This window comes from Tilletiaria anomala (assembly GCF_000711695.1).
Source record: "Tilletiaria anomala UBC 951 chromosome Unknown K437scaffold_95, whole genome shotgun sequence".
Taxonomy (NCBI): Eukaryota; Fungi; Basidiomycota; class Exobasidiomycetes; order Georgefischeriales; family Tilletiariaceae; genus Tilletiaria; species Tilletiaria anomala.
Window position 1 is genome coordinate 25,554 of NW_013546927.1, and position 24,397 is coordinate 49,950.

Sequence of the window (24,397 nt, forward strand, 5' to 3'; positions counted from 1 at the left end):
TCAGTGTTACTAGCATGACCAAGGGAAGACGACGCCAAACCGCAATAGCCAATCGATCGCTGACTGATTTCCTGGAGATATTCTCTTGGCCGCTTGCCGCTGGCGAAGCGGCGCTCGAAGCAAAGGTGAACATGTCGAGCAAGCCGAGGGTCGTCGTCACAGGCGCTTCAGGTTTGTTGGGGCGTGCCGTGTTCGAAAGATGCAAGACCGAAGGCTATGACGGTGCGTTGTTTCCTACTCCCCCTTGGTTGTTTCAGTGTCGTATCTTCGGCTGATAAAATATGTCTGCAGTCAAGGGGTTGGCTTACTCTCGTGCCAGGGATGGCCTGACTAAGTTAAACCTCACGTCTACCGACGAGGTCTATTCTTTCCTTTCATCGATAAAGCCCCACGTCATCATTCATTGCGCAGCAGAGCGCAGACCAGATGTGGTCGAAAAGGATCCTGAAGGAAGTGAGGCGCTGAATGTTGGCGTGCCGACTCACCTCGCGCAATGGTGTGCCTTTCAGGAGAAAGAGGGCGGGCAGCCAGCACCCTTATTGATCAACATCAGCACGGACTACGTTTTCGATGGCAGCAAGCCGCCGTACAAGGTGGATGATGATCCCAATCCGCTCAACACATACGGGGTGTCCAAGCTACGAGGAGAACGGGCAGTCAGCGAGCACGGTATCAAAGGCAGGAGCGTCAATTTTCGCGTTCCTGTGCTGTGAGTGCTGCAGGTGCATGGTACATGTTTATCATAAGCTGATAAATCAATTCTCTTCAATGTTTTTGTAATTTGATGTTCAGGTATGGCTATGCAGAGAGTCCTGACGAGTCTGCAGTCAACATCCTCCTCACTACCATTCAGCGACCATCGCAAGTGCCGAGCGCGCTCAAAAAGATGGACGCCTACGCCGTTCGCTATCCAACCAATGTCTCGGATGTGGCACGAGCCCTTGGTGATCTCGTTAACTTGGCGTACGCTGAAGGTGGTGTGGCACCGCCGTCCTTACCACCGACTCTTCACTTTAGCGCCATGGAAGCTATGACAAAGTACGACATGTGCAACGTCCTGGCGCGTGTCTGGAACAGCGTCCAAGCAGACCTGATTGAGTCCCAGCCTGAACTGCAGCCAGGAACCCTGGACGAGCAGATCGCGACAACCGAGTACCTTGACCCCGAGTACGAGGTGGACCTCACCGCTGCGACGATGCGGCCACGCCATTGCAAACTCGATCTCAGCTCGACACGCGAGCTCGGTATCAGCACTGACTGCGTGACGTTCGAGTCCTGGTGGAAAGGGTACCTAACTGAGGTATGTCACGTTTTGCACGTACCAGCAAATCAATCATATACCTGAGCTAACTTTGCACTCGGAGCCTCTTTGCAGACGGAGACGACACGTCTCGAAGCCGAGAGAAAAGCAGCCGCGGAGGCAGAGGAATGTCGGGTTAAGGAGGTAGCAGCAGCAGAGGAGAAACGGAAACAGGACGCGGAAGAGAGGAAAAGCCGCGAGGAAGAGGAGAAGTGTAAGAGAGAAGAAGCAGAGGCTGAGGAACGAAGTGCAAGGGTGGCGAAAGAGAAGGAAGAAGCGGAGAGGCTGGCGAACGAAATCGAAGAGGAGCGAAAGGAGAAAGAAAGAATAGAAACGGACAAAGCTGAGAGAAAGCAGCGGGAAGCGCAGGAGCTCGACCTACTTCATGCAGAGCAGCAGGCAGCCGAGCAGGAGACGGTTGTCAAAGCTGATGATATGGCCGAAGGCAAACTCAAATGTTCTACACATTCCGAGAGGCGAGCGCAAGATCCAATGGACCTGGTTGCCAAAAGCATTGAGCAGTCGGATGGAAACGAGATTCTTGAGCAGATGCAAGGCAGCTCAGAAGGCAAGGACGAGGACCAGAATGAGAATGATGGCCAAGGGCCGTCCGCTTCCAACTCTCCTCGACCATCTTTCTCTTCTCTCAGAGCTCGTCCCACACCACCAGCATCATCCTCCAGTCCAGATCCTAGCATGGCGCCACCACTACGGCCAAATAGCCTGCAAGAAGCAGGCGAGGCAATTCTGCGTCGAGCCAGCGCCGGCACAACCTCAAGCAAAGTCCATTCGAGTATAACGCCGCTGGGGGAGCCTTTAGCTGTAACTCGGCAAGTGTCCGGGTCGGTCGCATCTAGAGAAGACGCGAGGTCCTTACCTACGGCTTTGCTTAAGGGAGACGACTCACTGATTTCAACTGGCTCTACGGCCGCGCAAGACGCAGACTCGGATGGCTATGGAGAACCGAGTCCACGCCTGGAATCTACGATGCCGCGCTTTATCGACGAGCAGCGGGCCGCTGCGCCTGTACAAAGTGCAACTGCGGTGTCAGCTCTGGTCCTGCAGCAACAGGAGCAACAGCCGAAGCAAGCCCACGTGCCACCTCAACATCAACAGCCGCAGGAGCAAGGGGAGCCTGATTTCCCAGGTAGTGGTCCAAGTCCAGGTCCAGGTCCAGGCTCTGACCAAATCATGGTGCGCAGCACCATCAACGCTGTGGATGAACGCATTGCCGATGCCAACATGCGTGATGACCTGCCTGCAGAGCCGCATCAGCGCCGCTTCACTTTCGAAATCAAAGTTGGTGATCCGCAAAAGGTCGGTGACCCGGTCACCGCGCACACGGTCTACACTGTGCGCACGAAAGTGAGTCTATGCATTTGGTATCCCATTGTTGGTATCAGAGGATTGGGCTTCTTACATGTTCTGTACCGGCAGACCGACTGCTCGAATTTCCGAGCTCTGCAGTTCTCGGTTCTGCGCCGATATAACGACTTCAGATGGCTGCATGCTGCATTGGTAAACAATAACCCGGGCATGATTGTTCCACCGGTGCCCGAGAAGGTCAAAATCGGTCGCTTTGCACCTGAGCTCGTCGAGTCGAGACGTCATGGACTCGAGACTTGCATCAACAAGATTTCCAACCACCCTGTCCTCCAGCATGATGATGACCTCAGGCTCTTCCTCGAGAGCGATAACTTTGCACACGACGTCAAGATGCGTGATCTGCGCAAAGGCCCGGTGCCGACGCCGGAGCAGAAAACCTACTTTGGCTGGAGCAGCAATATCGGCGGGCCCAAGTTTGTGGAGACAGACGAATGGTTCGAGCGGCAAAAGGGGTACCTCGACTCACTTGAATCACAGCTGAGAAAGATCGTCAAAGCCATCAATACTCTTGCTCAACAGCGCAAAGACTTTGCTCATCAGACTTCCGAGTTCAGCAGCATGATGATGGTCCTTTCTACCAGCTCGCTCTCTCGTGCCATGTGTACTTGCTTTGCAGGACTTGGTGAAGTGCAGCGACGTGCCCAGGAGCTCGCAGAGCTGCAATCCGACGCGGATATGCGCGAGATTGGCACGGTGATCTATGAGTACGAGCGCATCGTTGGCAGCGTAAGAAAGGCGTTTGCGACTCGCGTGGACGCCTGGTTGGCGTGGCAACTGGCAGAGGAGGATTTACACAAGCTGCGACGCAAGTACGAGAAGCTCAAGTCGGAAGGCGGGAGGGTCCACCCTGAGCGGTTGCATTCGATGCTGCAAGATATTGCTGATAAGGAGTCCCAGTCGTTACATCTCAAAAAAATGTTTGATGACATCTCGAGGCGATGCAAGACAGAAATGGCGGCATTCGATATCGAGAGGGTCGAAGAGTTCCGGAATGCTTTAGAGACCTGGATCGACGGCATGGTCGAACGACAGGAAGAGGTTAGCGCAATGCGTTTCACCCTTGAGCGACGTTCTTTTCTAACATACCTTTGTGGCCCCTTCTGCAGATGGCCAAAGAATGGGAGCATTACATCGCGCTTCTTGAGCGCCAAACGGGGCGGACGATTGATGCGCCGGGGTCAAGGTCAAATGTAAGCTAGCCTCATGCCGAAACGTTGGTAATGCTGGTACCAACACGTTGTTGGCCAGGTCTAGAAGGGGTGGAAAGTCAAGGAACGGTCAATGGCACTTAGCGAGAAGTGATACCTAGTCCTTGGTTGTTCCCACGACGTGCTATGCACCGGAATGCAACCCCTTGGCACTTTGTCAAACTCCATACTGTCATATAAGCTCCATCCTGATCCCTAATGACTACCAATCACACTCTTTCGTGGAGATCTATTCTCATCGCTAACTCGCCCGCTATCGTGCCCGTCCGAAGCTGAGGCATGTGCCGACGCTGCATGGTCGAAGACGAACTGAGGCCAAGAAACACCATTGATTTGACATAGTTGATGCTCAACTCTCGAGACACTCCACTGATTTCTTAGGCGCTCGTCATTCAGGACCATGACATATCAGAGCAAACCAAATATGGTTGTCCGCGCAAGGTTGATACCCGGTCTGGGGGATGTCTATCTTCTGCAATTCAAGCCCACAACGCAGGCGCATCCTCTGCACGCCACCTCGTTCTCTTACAAAAGCCTGATTGGGCCGTGGCGCGTCGTCGCATCACCGCTTCCGCTCTGGAAGTAACGCAAGGATATCTGCATCGTGTACGGATCGATCAACTTGCCCAAACGACGAGGCGCAGGTGAGAAAGACAAGGAAGGCAATGACTGGTGCCGTATTTCTCCTTCAGCTTTGCGAGCGAGTACATGTGGCAAGAGGACTTCAATCCTCGGAGTGAACAAACGGTACAAGCGTCACTGATCTTGACTCAGAAGGAAAGTCCTCAGTAACGAAGCGCTGGATGCGCGGTGTTAATAGGCTGGCTATCAGTGCGTCAAGCAGATTAGTCTGGATCAGCGGGACTCTCGCCTTATTCTTGCCATACTAAGCTCTGATGTCAACACTCTGCTGTTCCAGGAATTGCATGGGCTGGCGAGGGAAAGGTCTATTGATGCCTCTTACAGCAGCGTTGGAGATCATTGACCTTTTATCGCCATTCACTGCCCATATCAAACGCGGCGGTCCTCAACCGTGAGCCGAAGGCGGCCGGCCTGATCTCGTGGGCAAACCCGAATGGCATGTCGCGTATTTTTGGTGTTGCATACTTTGCACCGTCCGGAATCCACATGTGATTATAATGCGCCCAGAATCCCAGACGGACAAGTCCAAGACCCGACTCTGACAAGAGATTGAGTCATTTGACTTGCAATCGCAAAATGTTACTGTCGCGAACCACATGCGTTGGTGCCCGAGAATTACATGGCGAATCTTATGGTCCAATCGCTCAGAGACATCAAGACGCTCGACGTGGCCCAAAGAAAGTTGACAGGCGAATTCTACCAGCGGACGACGTAGCTCTGCCGGATACCACATTTCAAGGTATGCCAAAGGGAGCTCTGGTAGAAGCGGCAATATTGTTGGGGATTGTAATTACGCAAAAGCCATCTATGTATGGAGTTGATAGAGTACAGCCACATCAGGCTCATGCCGCCTGTGTGGGCGGAAGCGGCTTCGACAGCGGAGCGGCGTTCTTTGGCGATTGCGCTGATGACGACTTGGGATACAGCGGTCGCTCGTTCCTGACAGCCTGAACGAGTCCGGCATATTGCTTTGGGATTGGCAACAAATCTTGCGGCCGGACGTTCTTGATGCAGAAAAAGAGTAGTGCGACGCGCAGCCCATCCATCAGTGTGCGCCGCTGCGGCTCGCGCTGGCGTCTACTGATGTCGACCATGAGCTTTGCATACTGCCTCAGTGCGGCATCAAGTCTCTCAGGCTCTTTGGCCGCTGCGCCTTTGACGCCTTTGAGCGTGAGAAGTCGCTCGCCGCTTGATTCGTCGATCACAAGGTTGCTCTGACCGAGTACATCGCCCTGGCCGCTACTCGGGCCATCAGGCGTGTCAAGCAGATCCTGTGGCGACACGATCAGCTCGGAAAGATCGAGACGTGACCTCAGAATGCGCTGCAGCTCAGCGAGGCGCATGCGCGGCGAAGGGTCGTTGAGCGACTCGGCGAGCACAGTAGCCAGTCGCAGACTGATGACAGATCGTTCGTGCGCGTTGTCTCCATTCTCTCCAGCAGCTACCTGCTCATTGTCACCTCGCAACGCCGTCTCGAGCAGCTCTTGCAGCTCCGCGGCGGACGGTGGCGCATCTTCGTGCCCCGCATCCGTGCCTGCAGCTGAATCGCCGCGCGCAAGGCTGGAGCGGCACGCCGCCCATTCCTGTGCAGTCTGCGCCTGCTGGAAGCCGGCAGCGACCTGGTTCAGGATGGGCAGCTGATAGTTCGTCAACGGGTCAATGACGTAGTCGCGCACCCAGTCGGGCAATGATCGGTCGAGGATGGAGTGGCCGCCATCTGCGGTCAATGTCACGTCGAGCGGGGTAGAGGCAAGAGCAGGAGCAGGTGATGGTGAAGCGGTCGCAGATGCAGAGAGAGGCGTATTGCAATCCTCTTCAACTTTGATCTTCTTTGGCGCTGGGCTGTCTGGCGCTAAGGCAGAGTTCGCAGACGGCTCAAAGTTGCGCTTCAATGACCTTTGTTCTGCTTTCAGAATGGTCTCGGCCGCCTGCGACTCAGATGCCACGGCCGACACTCCCCGCATTTCATCCTCGTCTTCCGATACAATATCTGCTTCTGGTCCGTAGCGCTCCTCCACGCCTTTGGAAGCTCCCGCGACGAAATCTGCGACGCTGCGCGCGTACGCCTCGCCCAGCGCATCGCCAAAGACGGCGCTCCGAAGGAGCATGCTTTCTTTTAGGCCGCTCTTGAGCACGTCGTCCATCTGCGGTCTGTACTCACGATACATGTTCGTCCAGATGAGGTGCGTCAGGTCTGGCGGAACGATAGATACGTCTGGCAGCTTGAGCGCCATGGAAGGCAGTGAGGCCATCTCCTCGGACAGGGCCGTGCGCAGGACGGGGCCGTTGAGGTAGTGGTATTGGCTCAGCTGGCCGGCATCGCTGATCGCGCGCGCGGGAACGACCGTACTGAATGTGCCTAGATCGGAGACAGAGAGTAACTTGCGCACTCGCGGCTGCAGGTGGCCATACGTCCAGTCAAAGTCTTTCGAATAGGTAGAGGAGGCACCCGCTGCTTTTCTGCTGCCAGATGCACCCTTGCCAGACGAGGCGGTCGGCGTCGTCGCTGTCGCTGCTGCTGATGCGATTCCCGGTACGGACATAGCTTTAAGCGGCCAGAAGAGCGGGATGCCTGCTTGTTCTGGATCAAAGCTAGGTGTCCAAGGTCCGGAGGCTTTCGTTGGCAAGCTGTACGGAAGATGTTGTGAGAACGGAGGCAGGGCGGACAGGTCGTGACTGTAGGTATCGCTCGGTTGGCCCGGCTCGGTGAGCAGCGCCGCCTCGAATGCCTCGGTCACTTGTTTGCGCTTTTGTGCCTTGTCGGCATGGTCAAACGAGAGCGGCAAGGTGCTCTCCAAAGTGGGCAGAAAAAGGCAATCGGTCTGGCCAGCGGCGCCGCTGATCCCCAGCAGCAACGTCGGGGCATCTTCGATGTCAGACGGATCAATCGAGCCGTCGGGCAGATATGAAAGCGGTAGGGCGGTCGAGTTGCTCTGTGCGAGCATGTCAGCATTCACGCGCGGTCGACCGCCTTGGCTGTGTCGACCGCGTAACAGACTTCCGCGTGGTGTGGATGGCTTTGAGGAGCTGCTAGCGCCGCCGCTGCCTGTCCCTCCCAGTCGTCTGCGTAGTGTGTCTACAATGGATCGATTTCCTGCAGCATCGTCCTCGTCGGAACCTTCAGGCGCAGCTGATGGAGATGCGCCCCCCGTCTCGTCCCCGGCCAGCCGGAACGGGCTGGCGGACACGCGCTTGCGGCCGGGGGTGATGCTCCTGCCGTCCCGCGGCGTTGCCCTGGGCCCAGTGGATGCGCGACCGCCTTTGGGTGTGCCCGTTGCGGTCGTTGTCTCTGTGCTTCCTCCGACGCCTGCTCCTGCTGCTGCTGCCGCCGTGCCTACGCCATACTTGAACGCGGCAGGCACGTAGTTTTCCGGCAGCTGGTCCTTCTTCCACTGCCGCTTCTTCGGCCGGCCATCGGCACGCAGGCCCATGGCGAGGTTGCGCTGCACCTCCTCTTCCTTGCGCAGCGCCTCCTTGCGCACCTCTTCCTCGTCACGCGGCGTGATGACGACATCGCTGGACAGCTCGCGCCCGGCCGCGCGTTCGAACCAGTTGCGGATGCGCTCGGCAGTCTGGTAGTACGACGATTCCGGCGGGTTGAACTCCATTGCGTTGGAAGTTACGAGCTGCATGTCGGCAATGAAGGACTCAGCATCGAGGTAGCAAGAGGATTCGACGCGGCTGCGGATCGTGCCAAAGTCCATCGGCTGCTTGATCACCTCGGCGTATCCTGGAACCTCTTCGATTGGTACCGGCTCGGCAAAGTACATGTTGGGGTCCTTCCTGGAAAAGGGAACAATGTCCCATATAAGGAACGGGGACTGAGATGTGTCAAATATATGCAAGCAAAATGCAGCGAAAGGGGAGCAAACGCACCTGCCAGCCTGAATGATGAGCTTCTCGAGGGCGACCTTGAGTGGTGTCTTCTTTCTCTTCGGCCCAGGTTTGGGCCTTTCTGGGGCCTTCGCCTTCGCCTTGTTCCTGCCATGTGCCATCATCAAGATGTTCTTTGCGCTGCTGGCGCCGATACCGGTGTTACCTTCGGTAGAAGCTACCCCTACCGGACTGCCAGCGTCTCCTCTAGCCAGCATGGTGTCCATGCCGACATCCTCGTCACCAGCAGCAGAGAAAAAGTCATTGCTGGGCATGGATTGGTCCCCATCCTCTTCGTTGGCATCTACAATTTTAAGCTTGTTGCTGCTCGCAGCTGGAGCAGCGGTACTGCCGACTTCACCCCTAGCTGCATCTTGGGACGGAGGTCCAGAGGGTGAGCTATGTGGAAGTGGCTGCGCTGAAGATGCGGGGCCAGACAGCACGCTGATGCCAGTGCTGCCACTTCCATGAGCAGCTTCTGTACCATCAAGTGAAGGGACACCGCTGGTTACATTGCTTGTTTCAGCTGGAGCGGCTTGGCGTTGCCCTGACACAGGCAGTGGAATAGAACTGATCGCTACTGGCGCGGCAGCAGGAGCAGCCGCGGCTGACAACGATGCTCCTGTCGGCAGCTCCGCACCCCTCATACTCGTACAAGAGATGGAACGAGAGAGGAAGGCAAGATGAAGTACCGCTTGACCCGAAGCGGCTCGCTTTGCAAGTGATCCTTGTGGCACAGTCTTGATGCTAATAGCGGCGACAGAGAAAGAGTGTGACAGAAAGCACATCCCTGGAAAACTGCCCTCCTTGATTTCGTGATGGCGATAGACATGCATAATAGGGTTGCCCACCGGCCCACCGCTGCAACTCAACCACCGCCTCCAGTTCGAATCAGATTTCACACTCCTGCCATCGCGAACAAATTTCTCCATAGTGGAACTAAGCGAATGAAGAATTTGCTGTATTACAAAGGTTGTTGCTTTTGCTTTTGGGGATGGATAGCACACCGACTCGCCCGTGCGCCTGCTTGTTGAGTCTATCCTGTGTGAAGAACCATGGCAAGCAGCGCCACTGGCGAAAGAAAAGAAAAAAAGAGGTAAGTTGCGTCCACTGGTAGGCAAAGTGTACTTGGCCCTGCTGGAAACAGCGGGAGGTACACTCACTCCTGACAAAGAGACCGTACCGCATTTGGCGGAAGTAAGCGGCTCGTTTGATGTCAAAGTCGACTTCTGCATCGATCTCATTGACCCTCGGCAGCGGGTGCATGACGATCATGTCCTGCTTTGCCTTGGCGAGCACGTCGTTGTTGACAACATACGCGTTCTTCACCGCCTCGTACGCTTCTGGTGTTGGGAAACGCTCCTTCTGCACGCGCGTCACGTAAAGAACGTCCGTCCGCGCGATGACAGTGTCCAGGTCGGACGTCTCGAACTGCGCGATTCCGCGCTTCGCCACCTCTGCCTTCACATCGTCCGGCATGCACAACGACGCCGGGCTTACATAGTTGAGCGTGACGCCGTACAGGCACAGCAGCTTGACCAGCGAGTGTGTGGTCCGTCCGTTCTTAAGGTCACCTAGCAGCGTCACCGTCAGCCCACTAACCGTACCTAGTTCTTCGCGAATGGTAAAGATGTCCAGCAGCGCCTGGGTTGGGTGCTCTCCAATGCCATCTCCAGCGTTAATGACAGGTACCGGTGAGAACTTGGCAGCTTGTTGCGCGCTACCGACAGCCGGATGCCTCAGGACTATGGCGTCGTTGTAACAGCCCAGCGTCCGAATTGTGTCCGCCAGCGACTCGCCTTTGACGACGGACGAGCTCTGAGCTTTGACGGATACCACCTGGCCTCCGCAGCGGACCATTGCAGCTTCGAAAGAGCAAGACGTCCGTGTCGATTCTTCGTAGAACAAATTGCAGAGCACACGGCCCTTGAGAATGTCCAGTGTCCCTTGTCTCTCCACTTGCAGACGCATCTCCTGAGCCACCGAGAACAGTGCATGGAGGTCGTTGCGGTTGAACTGCCGGACGGACAGCACGTGCCGTCGGTTGAACGTTGGGTGGTAGATGGCCGTCCGCAACGAAGGAGATGCGAGAGTAGCAGGTGCCGCGAGCGGCATGGGCCCATCCTCCTGGAAAACGCTCATTAGGTTGGTGCGGGGAATGTGCACCATGGGACCGTCCTGACCAGCTAGAATCGGCGACCGCACCTGGCCCATGTTGTCTGCATTTGGTGAGGAAGGCGCTTCGCCAAGCAGGCCGGCCCGCGCACCATCCTGGTTGAACGATTGGCGCCGGCCGGATCTCACCGAGCTCTCGCTGATCGACTTTGTCCGAGCCTGAGCGCTTGCTTTCGAGACCGACTGGATCGCTCCAAAGCTGTTGGAAATATTGCTGCCAAGCGTGCCATTCGACAACACTTCTCCGTCAACAAAGACGGGCCGACCTTTTGCGACAACCCGAGAGATCGATCCAATGGTAGCTCGACCCTGCAAGGGTGACCATACCTCTCTCTTCACCACCGGCGCCGCTCTATCGACATCGACCTGCACCTCAGACCCAAGCTGCTCTGGGAACGCGAAAATTTCACGTGGCTTCTTGGACAGCTTGTCGGTAATATCGTCCAGAGTGAACTTCTTCTCATTAACAGCGTCGAGAAGCAGCAGCATAGACTCGACCACACCTGATGCCGCCGAGACGTGCTGCCCAAGCTGCACTCCGAGCTTGTAAGGCACGGAACCGACCGTCAAGATGTCGATCTCATCCATATTCTCCCACAACGCGAGTTGGTCATCCGAACTTGGCAGGCAGGTGGCCGCGGGGTACGTCTCGTTGGTGAAAAACAGCGAATAGATGGCAACGTCGCAAGTGACCTTCAGACCTTTGTTCTTGCTGAGCACGATCAATGCAATGTCATCCCGACTGGAAACTTCCGTGACGTGAATGCTGCGTGATTGTAGGCTAGCGAGCAGCAGGATGGAGGCGAGATCATTTCCGCGTGCATCGGTAACAAGTGGCCTTTGCTCAGGCCAGCCGGCCATGTTAGCGGCAACCGCAGCAGGCTGGAGCTTTCCGGCCAGCGCAGGCGAGATGAAGAGCGACCTCGCTCGCTCAGTAAAGTCGCTGACATCTGTTGTCACGCTGTTCGACGCAGCGAGCGCAAGCGAAACATCGCAGTGAGCCGAGCCAACGACCTTGCCTTCGATGATGGAAAGCGTCTGCTCGTCCGCTACAGCTTGCCTCATACCGATAGGGCTGAGGTGCACTGCGGTAAAGCCTGCTGCCAGAGAGGCTTTAGTGAGCTCTGCAACTTCACGTGCACCCGAAGCGGGATCTGCAATTGATGGCAAGAAAGCGTTCACATTGATGAAGCCAGGGAATGAATGGACTTGATGACTCGTTTTGAAGTCGACTGGCGAGATCAGGAAGTCAGAGCCGGCCTTTCTGTGCCTGGCGAGCGCCTCGACGAAAAGTTTGGCATTCTTGACGTTGGTGATCAATGGGATTGATCGATCAATTGCCAACCGCCGCGCCCGGTAACCCATTGAAGTGAATGACAGGGGCCTGCGGTACTTGTTCTTGCTTGGTAGAGAGATGAACAGCGAGCTGAGGCCTTGAGACAGATGGCTGAGCAGGGAGTATGCCGCTTTGGAGTTATCTGCGCTCTGCACGTCGTCGTCTTCCGGGAGGGCCTCGAGGTAATTGACAGGGATGCCTTGTTCTCCGTAGAAATCTGCTGTGCCGGACGAGCCGTATAGGGTGAAGCCCAATGCGTGAAGTGTGCGCACAGAGGACACCAGCTCCTGCTTTTCGCTGAAGCTGCCGATGGAGAGCAGGACGTTGTTCTGCGGAAGTTTGATTCCAGATGCAATCATCGCCTTCAAGTACGCCTCGTACTTATCCCGTCCAAAACAGGCAACCTCTCCAGTGGACGCCATCTCCACACCAAGAATTGGGTCTGCTCCAGCAAGACGGCTGAAGGAGAATTGAGGGACTTTGACACCGACATAGTTCTTTGGCAAGTTGATCTTGGGATATGCTTCGACAGGCAAATCAAGCATTACGTCCGTAGCCATTTGAATGGCGTCAACACCTGTGACCTTGCTTACGAATGGGAAAGACCGTGCAGCTCGGACATTGCATTCGATCACCTTGATCTCGTTGTTCTTGGCAATGAACTGGATGTTGAAGGGGCCTGTGACGTGAAGTGAGGCTGCAATCTTGGCGGTAGCCGTCTCGATTCTCCTAACTGTCTCGGGATCCAGGTCTTGTGGCGGAAGAATCAGGGTCGCATCACCTGAGTGGACACCAGCATTCTCGACGTGCTCTGAGATGTAGTGCATCATCATTTTGCCGTCTTTGGCGACCGCATCCATCTCAATCTCCTTGGCGCCTTCCAAGTACTTGGTGATGACGACAGGATGCTCACGATTGACTGCTGTTGCTTGCGACAAGTAGCTGTTGAGGTCCTCCGGAGAGTAGACGACATTCATGGCGGCACCACTGAGGACATATGAGGGTCTGACCAGGACAGGATAGCCAAAGCGCGCACAGGCTTCCTGGGCTTCCTCGAACGACGTAAGTTCCTTCCACATGGGCTGGTCGACGCCGATCTTGTCCAACATACGAGAGAATTTGTACCGGTTCTCGGCCATGTCGATCATCTCGGGCGACGTACCCAAGATCTTGACGTTTTGACGGTGAAGAGGCAGGGCGATGTTATTCGGAGTTTGACCACCCATGGAAATAATCACACCTGACGAACGTTCGAGGTCATAGATGTCAAGAACAGTCTCCAGAGAGATGTTCTCGAAGTAGAGCCTGTCTGCTTCGTCGTAGTCTGTGGAGACAGTTTCCGGGTTGTAGTTGATCATGACCGTCTTGAAGCCCCGGTCACGCAAGGTGCGAATCGCCCTAACGGCGCACCAGTCAAATTCCACACTGGAACCAATGCGGTAGACACCAGAGCCGAGTACGATGACACCCTTATCATCAAAGCTTACGTCATGCTCTGTGGCGTGGTACGTCGTGTACAGGTAGTTCGTGTAAGCAGGGAACTCGGCTGCGACGGTGTCGATCTGCTTGACGAAGGGCATGATCGCGTACTCTTGGCGAAGTCGACGGACAGCTAGCTCTGTGCTGCCGATACATTTGGCCAGCTGTTTGTCCGAATACCCGAGCTGCTTGGCATAACGAAGGAGGTCTGGTGGAAGCTGCGACGCGTGGTACCGCGAGAATGCCGCAGATGCTGCGAAGATTTTCTCCAGTTTGGACAGGAACCAGCGGTCGATAGACGTCATCTGGTGGATCTTGTCGACCGAGTAGCCAAGCCGCAGGGCATTTGCAATGGCGAACATGCGCTTGTCGGTCGGGTTGGTGAGCTCTTCATCGACCGCTGAGTCGTCCACAAAGTCGTTCTGCGAGTTCCATAACTGTCAGCGCCCAGTTCAAGCAAAAGATGTCTGCAAATGCTCACCGCTCCAAAGCCATCGTTCTGGTAGTCGACTTGGCGGATAGCTTTCTGGATCGCCTCCTCGAATGTCCGCCCAATACTCATGACCTCTCCGACACTCTTCATTGAGCTTCCTAGTTTCGAGGAGACCCTAACGAACTTGCGTAAATCCCAGCGCGGGAACTTGCAAACGACGTAGTCTAAGCTCGGCTCGAAGCAAGCGCTTGTCTCGCGCGTGACGCTGTTCCTAATCTCGTTGAGCGGGATGCCAAGGCCGAGCTTAGCGGCAATGAAAGCAAGCGGGTACCCGGTCGCCTTGCTGGCCAAGGCAGACGAACGAGAGAGACGGGCATTGACCTCGATGATGCAGTACTCCTTGGAGTGTGGGTTTAGTGCGTACTGAATGTTGCACTCGCCAACAACGCCCAGGTGCCTGATCACGTTGACGGCGGTGGTACGCAGCATGTTGTAGTCTTCATCGCTCAGCGTTTGCGATGGGGCAATAACGATCGAGTCACCGGTGTGAATACCGAGCGGGTCGAAGTTCTGCATGGGAGAGGATAGTACTGGCGTCAGTCGCGAGATGACAAGATTGAAAGCCAAAACTGATCGGCGCTCACCTCCATGTTGCACACTGTGATGCAGTTGTTGCGTCCGTCACGAACAACCTCGTATTCGACCTCCTTCCAGCCCTTCATACTCTTCTCGACGAGCACTTGTGGGCTGTTAGCAAAGGCCGCGGTGCACAGCTTGCGCAGCTCGTCTTCATTGCTTGCGAACCCAGAACCGAGACCGCCAAGTGCAAAAGCGGCGCGCACGATAACAGGAAATCCGATGGACTTCGACGCAGTCAGCGCTTCTTCCCACGTCGTTGCGCTTGCGGAGGGAGCACATTTCTCGCCGATCTCGCCCATAGCCTTCGCGAATAGATCACGGTCTTCGGTCGTGATAATGGTCTCAATCGGCGTGCCTAAGACTTTGACGCCGAGCTGCTTGAGCTCCTCCTTGATTTTGATGCCGACATTCAGTGCCGTCTGGCCTCCGAAAGTGACAAAGATGCCGTCCGGGCGCTCGTGCTTGACCACCTTGAGGACAAATTCGGGCGTAACAGGGAGGAAGTACACCTTGTCGGCAAGACCTGCGCTCGTCTGGATCGTGGCAATGTTGGGGTTGATCAGGACACTGTAGATACCTTCTTCCTTGAGCGCCTTGATGGCTTGTGAACCAGAGTAGTCAAACTCTCCGGCTTGGCCGATGGAGAGACCGCCCGAGCCCAGGACGAGCACCTTGCGTACTTGTTGACGTGGGTACGCCAAAGCGTTCTCCGCAGCCTTACCGCCGGTGAACTGAACCGGCGGAAGCACAGCTGCAGCAGGAGACCCTTTGACGGCTGCGCAGTCGACGACGCTTCTGATGAAGACATCGAATAGGAATTCGGTATCCCTGGGCCCTGGAGTAGACTCAGGGTGAAACTGGACGCTGAAGAAAGGTGCATCCTTGCAGTAAATGCCTTCGTTGCTGTCATCGTTCGCATTGTAGAACAGCTCCTCCCAACCCTGCTTGAGCGTGGTAGCTTTGACGGCGTACCCGTGGTTCTGGCTGGTGATGTAGCACCTCCCGCTGAGGCGATCGGTACAGGGGATGTTGTGTCCGCGATTGCCGAACTTCATCTTCTCCGTCTCGGCGCCGCTGGCAAGCGCGAGGAGCTGGTGGCCCAAGCAGATACCAAAGATCGGCACAGTGTCCTTGACCGAGTCCTTGCGTGCGATCAATTTTTGAATGTTCGCGATCGTCGGCGCACAGCTCGTAGGATCACCAGGACCGTTGGAGATGAACAGGCCATCAAATGGCTCCTCGCTAATGGAAAGAAAGTCGTAGTTCCAGGGGACGACCTTGAGCTCGACACCGCGGCTTGTGAAGCAACGGATCTGGTTGTACTTCATACCAACGTCGAGGGCTAAGATACGAATGGGCCTGCCGCTGGGGTGCAGCAGGGCCTCCTTTGCCTGGCCGAGCGAGCCTCCTGGCGAAGTGTTCCGAGGAGTGTAAAGTACCGGCTGACGCGTCGACACGCGCGCGACAAGGTTCTCCTTGTTGGGATCGGCAAAGGCGATATCTTGGTATGCAAGGCGCCAGGCAGCATCTGCATCGCCGGCAAGGCCGCTAGGTGTGCCCGAGAGACCAAGGGTTGGGGGTGTAGGCGGGCGGCTCAAAGCACTGGACACAACAGCCGCAGAGCCATTGCTGAGGCCGGCAGGAACACCTGCAGTCGTCAGGCTATCCGATCTCATCGCAAGCAGCTTGGCGAGCATGCTGCCTCGGCTGCGAATCCTCTTTGTCAGCGCCCTGGTGTCCACGCCGTAGATGGCCGGCACGCCGTTCTCCTTCAGCCAGTCTGCCAGAGAGCTCTTGGCCAGCCAGTGGCTAAAGTCGTGGGAGTAGTAGGCGATGACCAGGCCTGCAATGTGGATACGCGATGACTCGAACGGAGAAGCGAGCAGGTTTTGGATCGTCGCGTGCGACTCTTCCCGAGAAGGCACGCCATAGTTGCCGACCAGAGGAAAGGTCAAGACGAGAATCTGACCCTCATACGACGGGTCAGTAAGAGATTCGACATAACCAACCATTCCTAAAAAAATCAAAAATGTTGTATGTCAGAACCGGATTTGTCTGCACAGGGCCGATGATACAGAGGAAAAGCTACTGACCCGTCTGAAAGACACATTCTCCGCTGATGCTTTTGCCCGCTGCACCAAAACTAATGCCCCTGTACGCTGTGCCGTCAGCAAGTTCAAGGACCATGTTGGCTGCAGCATCTGGAGCTGCATCTCCAGGCGCAAGGGGAGGAAGAGTCGCAGGCGGACACGGGGCCGGCTCAGGCGCGACGGACTGCATCTTGCTGGGGTTCGATTGCAGCTTAGAAGCGGCTGCTTCTCCAGATGCGGCCGCCGAAGCAGCATTAGCAGTTATCGACATCGTTGTCAAGCGTCTCGAGGACGTCTGTCACAGTGTCGGAGAGAGCAAGCGCGGCGTATATGGGAAGCGCTGCGGATCCTCTACACGGTTCGTTGGGCGAAAAAGGCGGTCGCTTCGTGAACCAGCGCCCCTACTGCGACACCAATAACTCCCACAGATGGTACCCCTTGCAGAGGGAGGAGCAAGGAGAGAAGAGAACCGGTTCGGTGAGCTCGCACAGAGAGTCGTACCGTATAGAAAGAAGCAACGAGCAAGCAAAGTTCACTCCGCCCTTCAGCTCAATTGTCTCCGTCGCTCCGCCAAAGAAAATCGTTTGATTGGCAAACAAAAAAAATTGCTTCCGCCCCGGCTGGCCATCGCATGTGGTCACGTGTTACATGTGTGAGTTTACAAGGTAGCGCATTCCGGTTTCTCTAACTTTGGTCAGAGTAGGAAGAAAGGAAAGGATACCAACACCCATTGGTAGCAACAACGAGGCTTTATTTTCTGTGGCAGAACGACAGAAGACAGCCACAAAGGCTTCTGCATAGAATCAAGTCGCACGCAAAAGAAACAGGCCGGGAAGAGGCTACAAGGAGGTGTAGTCGAGATTGAGCGTGAAGTGTTCTTTGCGAGTGCTGGCCCTCCATACCGTCATGGATGAACATCCATCAGATACTACACCGAAAGCGGTAGGGGTACCGGTTGTTGAAGCGCAAGTGGAACAAGCGGCTCATGGCTCTGCCGCCATCGCTGGCGCTGATGTCAATGTTTCTGCTGATATTGCTGCCGCATCCAACGTGCCGCATCCCGCTTTGGCCCGTGATGCGCAGCCAGCAGACGCTGGCATCGCCGACACCTTGGATGGAAGCGTCACCTCTCTCTCTGCGTCTGCGCCGATTGCGATGGTAGGAAGCGGCTTGGTGACCGATGAACTGAATCAAATGGCTTCTCTCTTGGCATCAGGGTTGAATGCCACGTCTGATGCTACTGGCACCAGCGCGGCTGCTGATGCAGCTGACGATGATGATTATGGGGATGCAGATGCCGAGGGATCAGACATGGACGAGGATGAAGGCGAGGGGATCGACCGCGTGCAAAGTTTGGACACCGCACAGACATCACCTCTGCAAGTCGATAAACCGCTAGAAGGGTCTGCAGCGGGCGCTTCAGCGTCAGAGAGCGCAGGAGCAGATGCTCCATCAGCAGCAACAAGAGCGGCAAAGGCAGTAGCTGCTGGGACTCCTTCCACCGCATCCCAACCTTCCAATCTGAAAGCGGTGGCCTCTGCAACTACCAAGAACAAGCACCAGAAACCACGCGTACGCTTCTTGGATGACGATGAGCAAGGCTTGCCGCCGATCGACGATACACCGAAAGCAGGAAAGAAGGGCAAAGGCATTTGCAAGAGCGATAGCGGTAGCAGCGAGATTCCGGAAGCCCAGACGCAACAGCAGCAGCAGCCGATAGGCATACCGGCCGGTGTGCCGACACCTCAAGCATCCGCTTCATCTGTTGTTTCCGTAGCATCTGCGCAATTGCTTGGTAAATTCCAGCAATCAGCTACGGCAACGCCATCGCCGGCGCTTCAGAAGGCCTCATTTGCCGCGTTTCCGCTCACACAACTGACCCCAATGTCAACGCCAACGCCAGCGCCAGCACCGGTACAGTCGCTCGCGGAGCGAATAGCCCTTCTTCGCTCGCGCGTCGAAAAGGATGGGCGCGATGGAGAGGCATGGCTGAACCTCGTTGAGGCCGTGCAAGGGAAGGATGGCAGCGGCACCGATGGAGATGACGTCTTGCAAGAGTCGAAGCAAGCCTTCGAGGACATGCTACATGTCTTTCCATACGCGGTGAGTGGCTCTCTTGGGTGGAAATAATAGCGCTCTTGAGGATCCAATGGGCTTATGCATCCCACTCCCGCAGGTAAAGCAATGGATCGCATACATTGACATCCTTCTAGCCCACTCCGACTTTAAAGGCGTTGAGGTGCTGTTTGCGCGCTGCCTGCGTGGCATCTCGTCCGTCTCGGTGGACTTGTGGCGCTCCTACCTTTCGTACACAAGGCGCGTCAACCCCATTCCCCCTTTCAATCCCACAGCGAGGGAGGAGTACGATCGCTCGCGAAAGGTCGTGCAAGACGCGTATGAGTTCGCGCTCAACAACATCGGCGGCGAACGAGAGGCTGGACCAATCTGGCAAGAGTTCATTGCTTTCCTCAAGGAGCGCAAAACCGGCGCTGCCGTCGGGGTCGCGGCGCAGCCGGGTAGCCAAGCACAGTGGGAGGAAGGGCAGAAGATGGATGCCATTCGGAACGCGTTCCAGAGGGCTGTTACACAGCCGACCAACGAGATTGAGAGGCTGTGGAGGGAGTACGACGCATTCGAGAATAGCATGAATCGCACAACGGTAAGTCGAGTCCTCCAACTGTGTGCATCTGCATATGCTCGCGCATCCTCAACGTGCTTGCCTGGGGTAACTTGCGATGACCTTACTGACAGTGGGCGCATACTACTATTCAACCTTCTCCGGAAACCTGCCGGCGTGGTTCTTCTGCTTCCCCATGGCTGACTGGACGCATGCAATCACTGTACGCGAATTCGATGCTGTGCATCCGGTCCGCTGCCCTCGTGTCGCCTCCTTCCCCATTCTTCGCGCCGTACGCCGCCGAATGACCCCATCGTCGGCTCTGCTGCCTTTTCCAACTTCTCGCTGTCTGCTGCTGGCACGCAGGCAAAGCGATTCCTCGCCGAGCGATCGGCCGCGTACATGACTGCACGGGGTGCGCAGCGCGAGATGGCCTCCATCTTAGATAGCCTCCCCAAGCCGCTTCTGCCCCGTGTTCCCGCTTGGGTTTCAATGTCCGATGCTGGCACTCCAGGACGGACTTCCACGTCGTGGGCGCAGATTCAACGGGAGAGAGCTGCTGTCGACGGGTGGAAGAGATATCTAGCCTGGGAGGAGAAGAATCCACTCATGCTGGAAGACAAGGCAGCTCTGCAGGCACGTCAGATCGCTGCTTGCCGCAAGGCTGTTATGCACATGCAGTTCTGTCCTGAAATTTGGTGAGGTTTTGCATGCCGCTTTCATCTCCTGTACTAGATTAACTTACCGAGGTCTGCTCGGTCACCCTTGGCGCAGGTACGTGGCTTACGTCCAGAATGACAGCGTCGGCCAGACCAGCGAAGCTACTGCATGGCTCGAAAAAGGATTGGAATCTTGCCCGGGTAGCTTCCTTCTCTCCTTTGCTCTCATCGATCATCATGAAAGAAACAAACAGACCAGCGCCTGCGGCCCCATCTTCGACAACCTCATCGAGCATGCTCAACAGCGTATTGAGACACGGCGTAAGGAAGCCGATGTCCTCCTTGCAGGCATCGATGCCGAAACGGAAGCCGCGCAGAACGCTGTCAAGGCGCGCAAGGTGGCTCAAGGTGCGGGCGAAGAGCTCGAAGGAGAGGAAAAGGAGCTACTCCGAAAGCAGGATGAGGGGCGGCAAGAAAAGAAGAAAGCGATCGAGGCCCAGGTGTCAGAGGATATTGAAAAGATGAAGGAAGAAGCTTCACTGATCTGGATCAAGCAAATGCAGTTCCTTCGACGCACAGAGGTAAGATTGTTTCATATCTTGAAGAATTTTGCTGTCACTGACACTCTATGATGTTCAGGGTATCCGTCCTACTCGAATTTGCTTTGGCAAAGCGCGCAAATCTTCAAATTGCACCTGGCAGGTCTACGAAGCGAGTGCCATGATCGAGTACCACTGCTCGAAAGACACGCGCGTTGCTACCAATGTGTTCGAGCTGGCGGTCAAGACATTCGGCACGAACGAAATGTTGATTGTTCGCTACCTCGACTTTCTGCTGAGAATCAACGATGAAAACAACGCGCGTGCGCTTTTCGAGCGCGTCATCACTACGCTGCCACCGGAGAAAGCGCGTCCTGTGTGGGACAGGTGGGCAGAATACGAATACAACTTTGGTGATCTGGCAGCTATCACGCGTTTGGAGTATCGATTGCAGGAGATATTCCCAGAGAGTAAGCTCAAGGCGTAATTGGGTTATCGACCAGCTTTGCTGATCATGGTCTTTTTGGCCCTCAGAACCAAGAATCGAGCGGCTCACCGAGCGTAGCTGCTACGGCGACCTGGAGGTTATCAGCATCCGTGACCTTGGTTTATTTCCGACGGAGAGCTCTTCCCCGACAACAACATCGACCGTTTTCGAAGTGGCTGAACTCAAGGATCAAGCTAACACGGATAGCAATTTGCAAGCGGATGAACAAGATGCTGCATCAGGGGGAAAGAAACGGCGAATACCTGGTGGCACCGTTGGGGATACCGTGGACAACGGCGGCCGCGGGGCGTCCCCAGGCCCGGGAGCGGTGCTGACAGGCCCTGTGAAGCGTCTCAAGGCGAACGGCGTCTCTGGTGAAGTGCGCACAAAGACAAGTCCTGATGTCCCGCCGGGTATTAGATTCTTCTTGAGGTGAGCTGAAGTATCTGTGTTGCTGTAATCCCAAGATGATATGACAGTTTTCACTGGGCTGACGCCTTATCAACCTCCTCCTGTCAGCATGCTCCCCATGAAGGCTGCCTTTGATGGCCCCATTATGCCAGCGGACGAGCTTATCAATGCTTTACGAGGTGCTAACCTGCCTGCGATGGTGCCCCAATCTATAGCAGGGCCAGGTGGGTTTGTCGGCACTTCGGGCATGCCTGCAGGGCCTGGAGTTATCGCCCCTGGCATGATGCCGCAGATGATGGGCCCAAGCACTGTGCCTGTCAACATGATGGGGCAGCCGCAGCACGTGCCAGCGCAAGCGCAGCAACAACAGCAACGATCAATGCGTGGACGTGGACGAATGCGCAAGCGATGATGCAAGGACGGGTTCTCGTGGCGAGTGGGGCTGCAGTCGCTTTATGTAATTTGGTGGATGGCAACCGCAAGGAGCTCTTCAATACAATCTTGCAACTCGATCCGAGCCCTGTACTCACGTCGCTATGGAGACAACACTGGTCAGCAGTGAGGCAAACGCCTGTAGCGCCGTGAACGCGGCCGTTCAGCAGAAATACGGTGACACAGACGCCCAGGCCCTGAAGTGGTGCGATGCGATGGGTTTGGTGTATACTACACTGGTTTCGAAATACACTTTATGCACAATTCTGTAAGCATGGACTGGACCTCCAAAGAAGTGCTCTGAAGTTTGCTACATATACGCCCGAGCCGCATTTGCGAAAGCGCCGAGTCGCCCGAGCGTGGCATCATTCAGCAGCTTCTTTATGATCTTGATGCTAAAGAGTTTGGTGAGCTGCGAAGAAAGGCGGGGCGTAGAGAGCAAGTCGAGGACGTAGTCCCGGAGGGGTACATCTGGATTCATGCACAGACTCGCATCGCTTCATACCCAGCGCGTGGTGACGGAATGCAAGCTCTGCACGCCAGCGCCATCACCACCATTCCGGGCTGCTTCCTCCGCTGCCTCGCAGCTGCGACGGTGCGCCGAAACGACATGATAGAGACGAGTAGGGTCCGGCAAGACAGCCTCCACTGTGGTGAACGGGAAAGGCGGAACCTGCTCTCAACTCGTGAGCCGCCCGCTGAGTACGCAATGCACGGTGTCCTCCAAGTCGCGCGTAAACTGGTCGCCCCAGCAGCACAGCTTTGTGATCTGGTCGTATCTGCTGGCACGTTCACCGCCCATGATCAGCTCGCTCGAACTTCTCTGCGTCAGAGACGTCAGCACGACCTTGCATGCACCGTGCTGGCGCACCCAGTATGCAATTCTGAGTCCCAGCAAACTGGCACCACCGAATAGCACGTCGTGATGATTCGGATCGAGCATATACGGTGACTGGATGCAGGCTGCTCGAATGTCGTAAGGTGGGCTGAGATACGTTCTCAGAAGCGCTTGAGCGTCGTCCATGTTGCTACGGTCGGCAGCAGGCTTTATTTAAGCGATCACGTCGATGGCTCCGGCCATGGCTTCTTTTCCGACTTGTGCCAAGACATCCGAAACATATTGCATTTGACGAACCGATCTGTGGGTGTCCCGAGGTAAACGATGACACTATTTACACCGAGCACTTCAAATACCTCATCGATTTCACAAAGACCAACCGGCAGTGCGTCGGGAAGGAGCAAAATAGACTCGGTGGCAGACTTGTTGAGCAGTGTCAGGTTGTCTTTGTGACCCTCTTCATGAGCAGCGTCAAAGGCCACAATCTAGGGATGCCCGAGGCAACCAACTCAATCCTGTACACCATGTATGTCTTGTATTTGAGCAGCGCGCCCGGTCCAAGCAATTCGAGTTCGAGAAGAGCTGAATGGAAGCACCAGACATACAACTTAGTCAATGAGTGCGGCAGCCAACGAGGTGGCTGTGCCAAAGTGTGATGTTAACGCGCACATATCATCGCGACACTGAGGGTGTTTGCTTCCAGCTGGTCCGTCAGCCCCACTCTGTAGTTGCCGTTCAGGTTCCATGGCAGAGAAGCTCGACAGCGGCTTCAGGCGAATCGATTCCAATTCACGCAGGAATGCTTCTCTGTGGGCGGGCTTTCCGAAGTTGGTATGCGTGACACTGGTCCTTTGAGAGGCGAATCCGGTGCTATTTACTCTCAAAGGATGCACTGGTGAGGACGCCATCTTCAGCCGAGATCTCCACCGCACGGAGCGTCTCCAGCACATTATCAGACCAGAGTTCTCATCTTCAGTTGGCACGGCGCGGTTCACCCGCCCGCCGTCGTGCGCCCGGCCTGGCTGGCGGGGCCAGAGCGCCCAATTTTAGCGCCAGTCAGCATTGCGCCCAAGCATGGAAGATTCCGCCGGAAGCGACTCTTGCAGGTCGCCCGGTCGCTAGCTAAATCGCCAATTATGTAACGCCACCATTCCACAATCACCTGCACTGTCTCAGGGTCTGCTAACATGCGTCGGGCATTTGAGGTTCAATTCAGGGCCTTGAACTCATCCTTAAGAGGGAAAGCAGGTGCTTTCATACTTTGAAGACATCGTTATCTACTGCAGCCTACACCCTGTAGCGTTCCAATAGAACTAATCGTTGCTACTGCGCACCCACTCCGACGAGGCGTTTCCGCGGGTTGAATTGCCATCCAGTGCAATGTTGTGCATCTATCTGACCCGTCACAAGCGCGTTTCATCCCTCTTTGAGTGCACCTTGACATCACACAGCCGAGTCGCCAGTGCACAATCTTTCATTCTGCATACCATTCAAGTTGCTCCAAAATAGGGACGGCCGGTCGTTCGTAGTCATCGGCGGTGGCTAGCTCGGCACGATGGTGGAACTGATGTGGCTAGCGTAAGGTGGACTGGTGCACATTGTGCGAGTCAGCCTTCGAATTTGACCTCTGCGCCTGCTCCTGCTCCTACTGTCGTTTGTCAGTGTCTTTTTTGATGAAGGCTGTGCAAGGTGTTGTCTACCCTGCAAATCCCAGTGACATCACCCCGGAAGTGCTTGAAGCAGCGCAAGCGTACGTCAACGGGGACTTGCCGTGATTCATCGCCGATGACCTGATCCTTGGATTAAGTAAGGTGGAAACGCTGAAAGCGCTCGCGGGGGTCGAATAGGGTGTG

At 55.8% G+C, this 24,397-nt stretch overlaps 4 protein-coding genes across 4 annotated transcripts; 2 read left to right on the forward strand and 2 right to left on the reverse strand.

The window, feature by feature from the left end:
- Positions 1–131: 131 nt before the first annotated feature.
- Positions 132–3,885, forward strand: K437DRAFT_270074 (Vps5-domain-containing protein; the record flags this gene model as incomplete). Its single annotated transcript, XM_013385825.1, has 6 exons — positions 132–222; positions 292–709; positions 793–1,300; positions 1,376–2,665; positions 2,738–3,724; positions 3,793–3,885. The coding sequence occupies 6 exons, from the start codon at positions 132–134 to the stop codon at positions 3,883–3,885; spliced, it is 3,387 nt and encodes a 1,128-aa protein (XP_013241279.1).
- Positions 3,886–8,093: 4,208 nt separating this feature from the next.
- On the reverse strand, positions 8,094–8,306 carry K437DRAFT_227531 (Bromodomain-containing protein; the record flags this gene model as incomplete). Its single annotated transcript, XM_013385826.1, has 1 exon — positions 8,094–8,306. A coding segment is annotated over one exon (213 nt), but the record flags the coding sequence as incomplete, so codon positions are not given.
- A 1,036-nt stretch (positions 8,307–9,342) lies between these two features.
- On the reverse strand, positions 9,343–17,054 carry K437DRAFT_258777 (putative URA2-multifunctional pyrimidine biosynthesis protein). Its single transcript, XM_013385827.1, has 5 exons — positions 16,565–17,054; positions 14,477–16,485; positions 13,881–14,402; positions 9,573–13,821; positions 9,343–9,480 (listed from the first exon to the last, which is right to left on the reverse strand). The coding sequence occupies exons 1-5, from the start codon at positions 16,830–16,832 to the stop codon at positions 9,446–9,448; spliced, it is 7,083 nt and encodes a 2,360-aa protein (XP_013241281.1). The 5' UTR covers positions 16,833–17,054; the 3' UTR covers positions 9,343–9,445.
- Positions 17,055–17,298: 244 nt separating this feature from the next.
- K437DRAFT_258778 (Suf-domain-containing protein) lies at positions 17,299–21,965 on the forward strand. Its single transcript, XM_013385828.1, has 7 exons — positions 17,299–18,664; positions 18,738–19,220; positions 19,545–19,876; positions 19,953–20,418; positions 20,477–20,846; positions 20,911–21,295; positions 21,383–21,965. The coding sequence occupies exons 1-7, from the start codon at positions 17,468–17,470 to the stop codon at positions 21,684–21,686; spliced, it is 3,537 nt and encodes a 1,178-aa protein (XP_013241282.1). The 5' UTR covers positions 17,299–17,467; the 3' UTR covers positions 21,687–21,965.
- Positions 21,966–24,397: the final 2,432 nt, after the last annotated feature.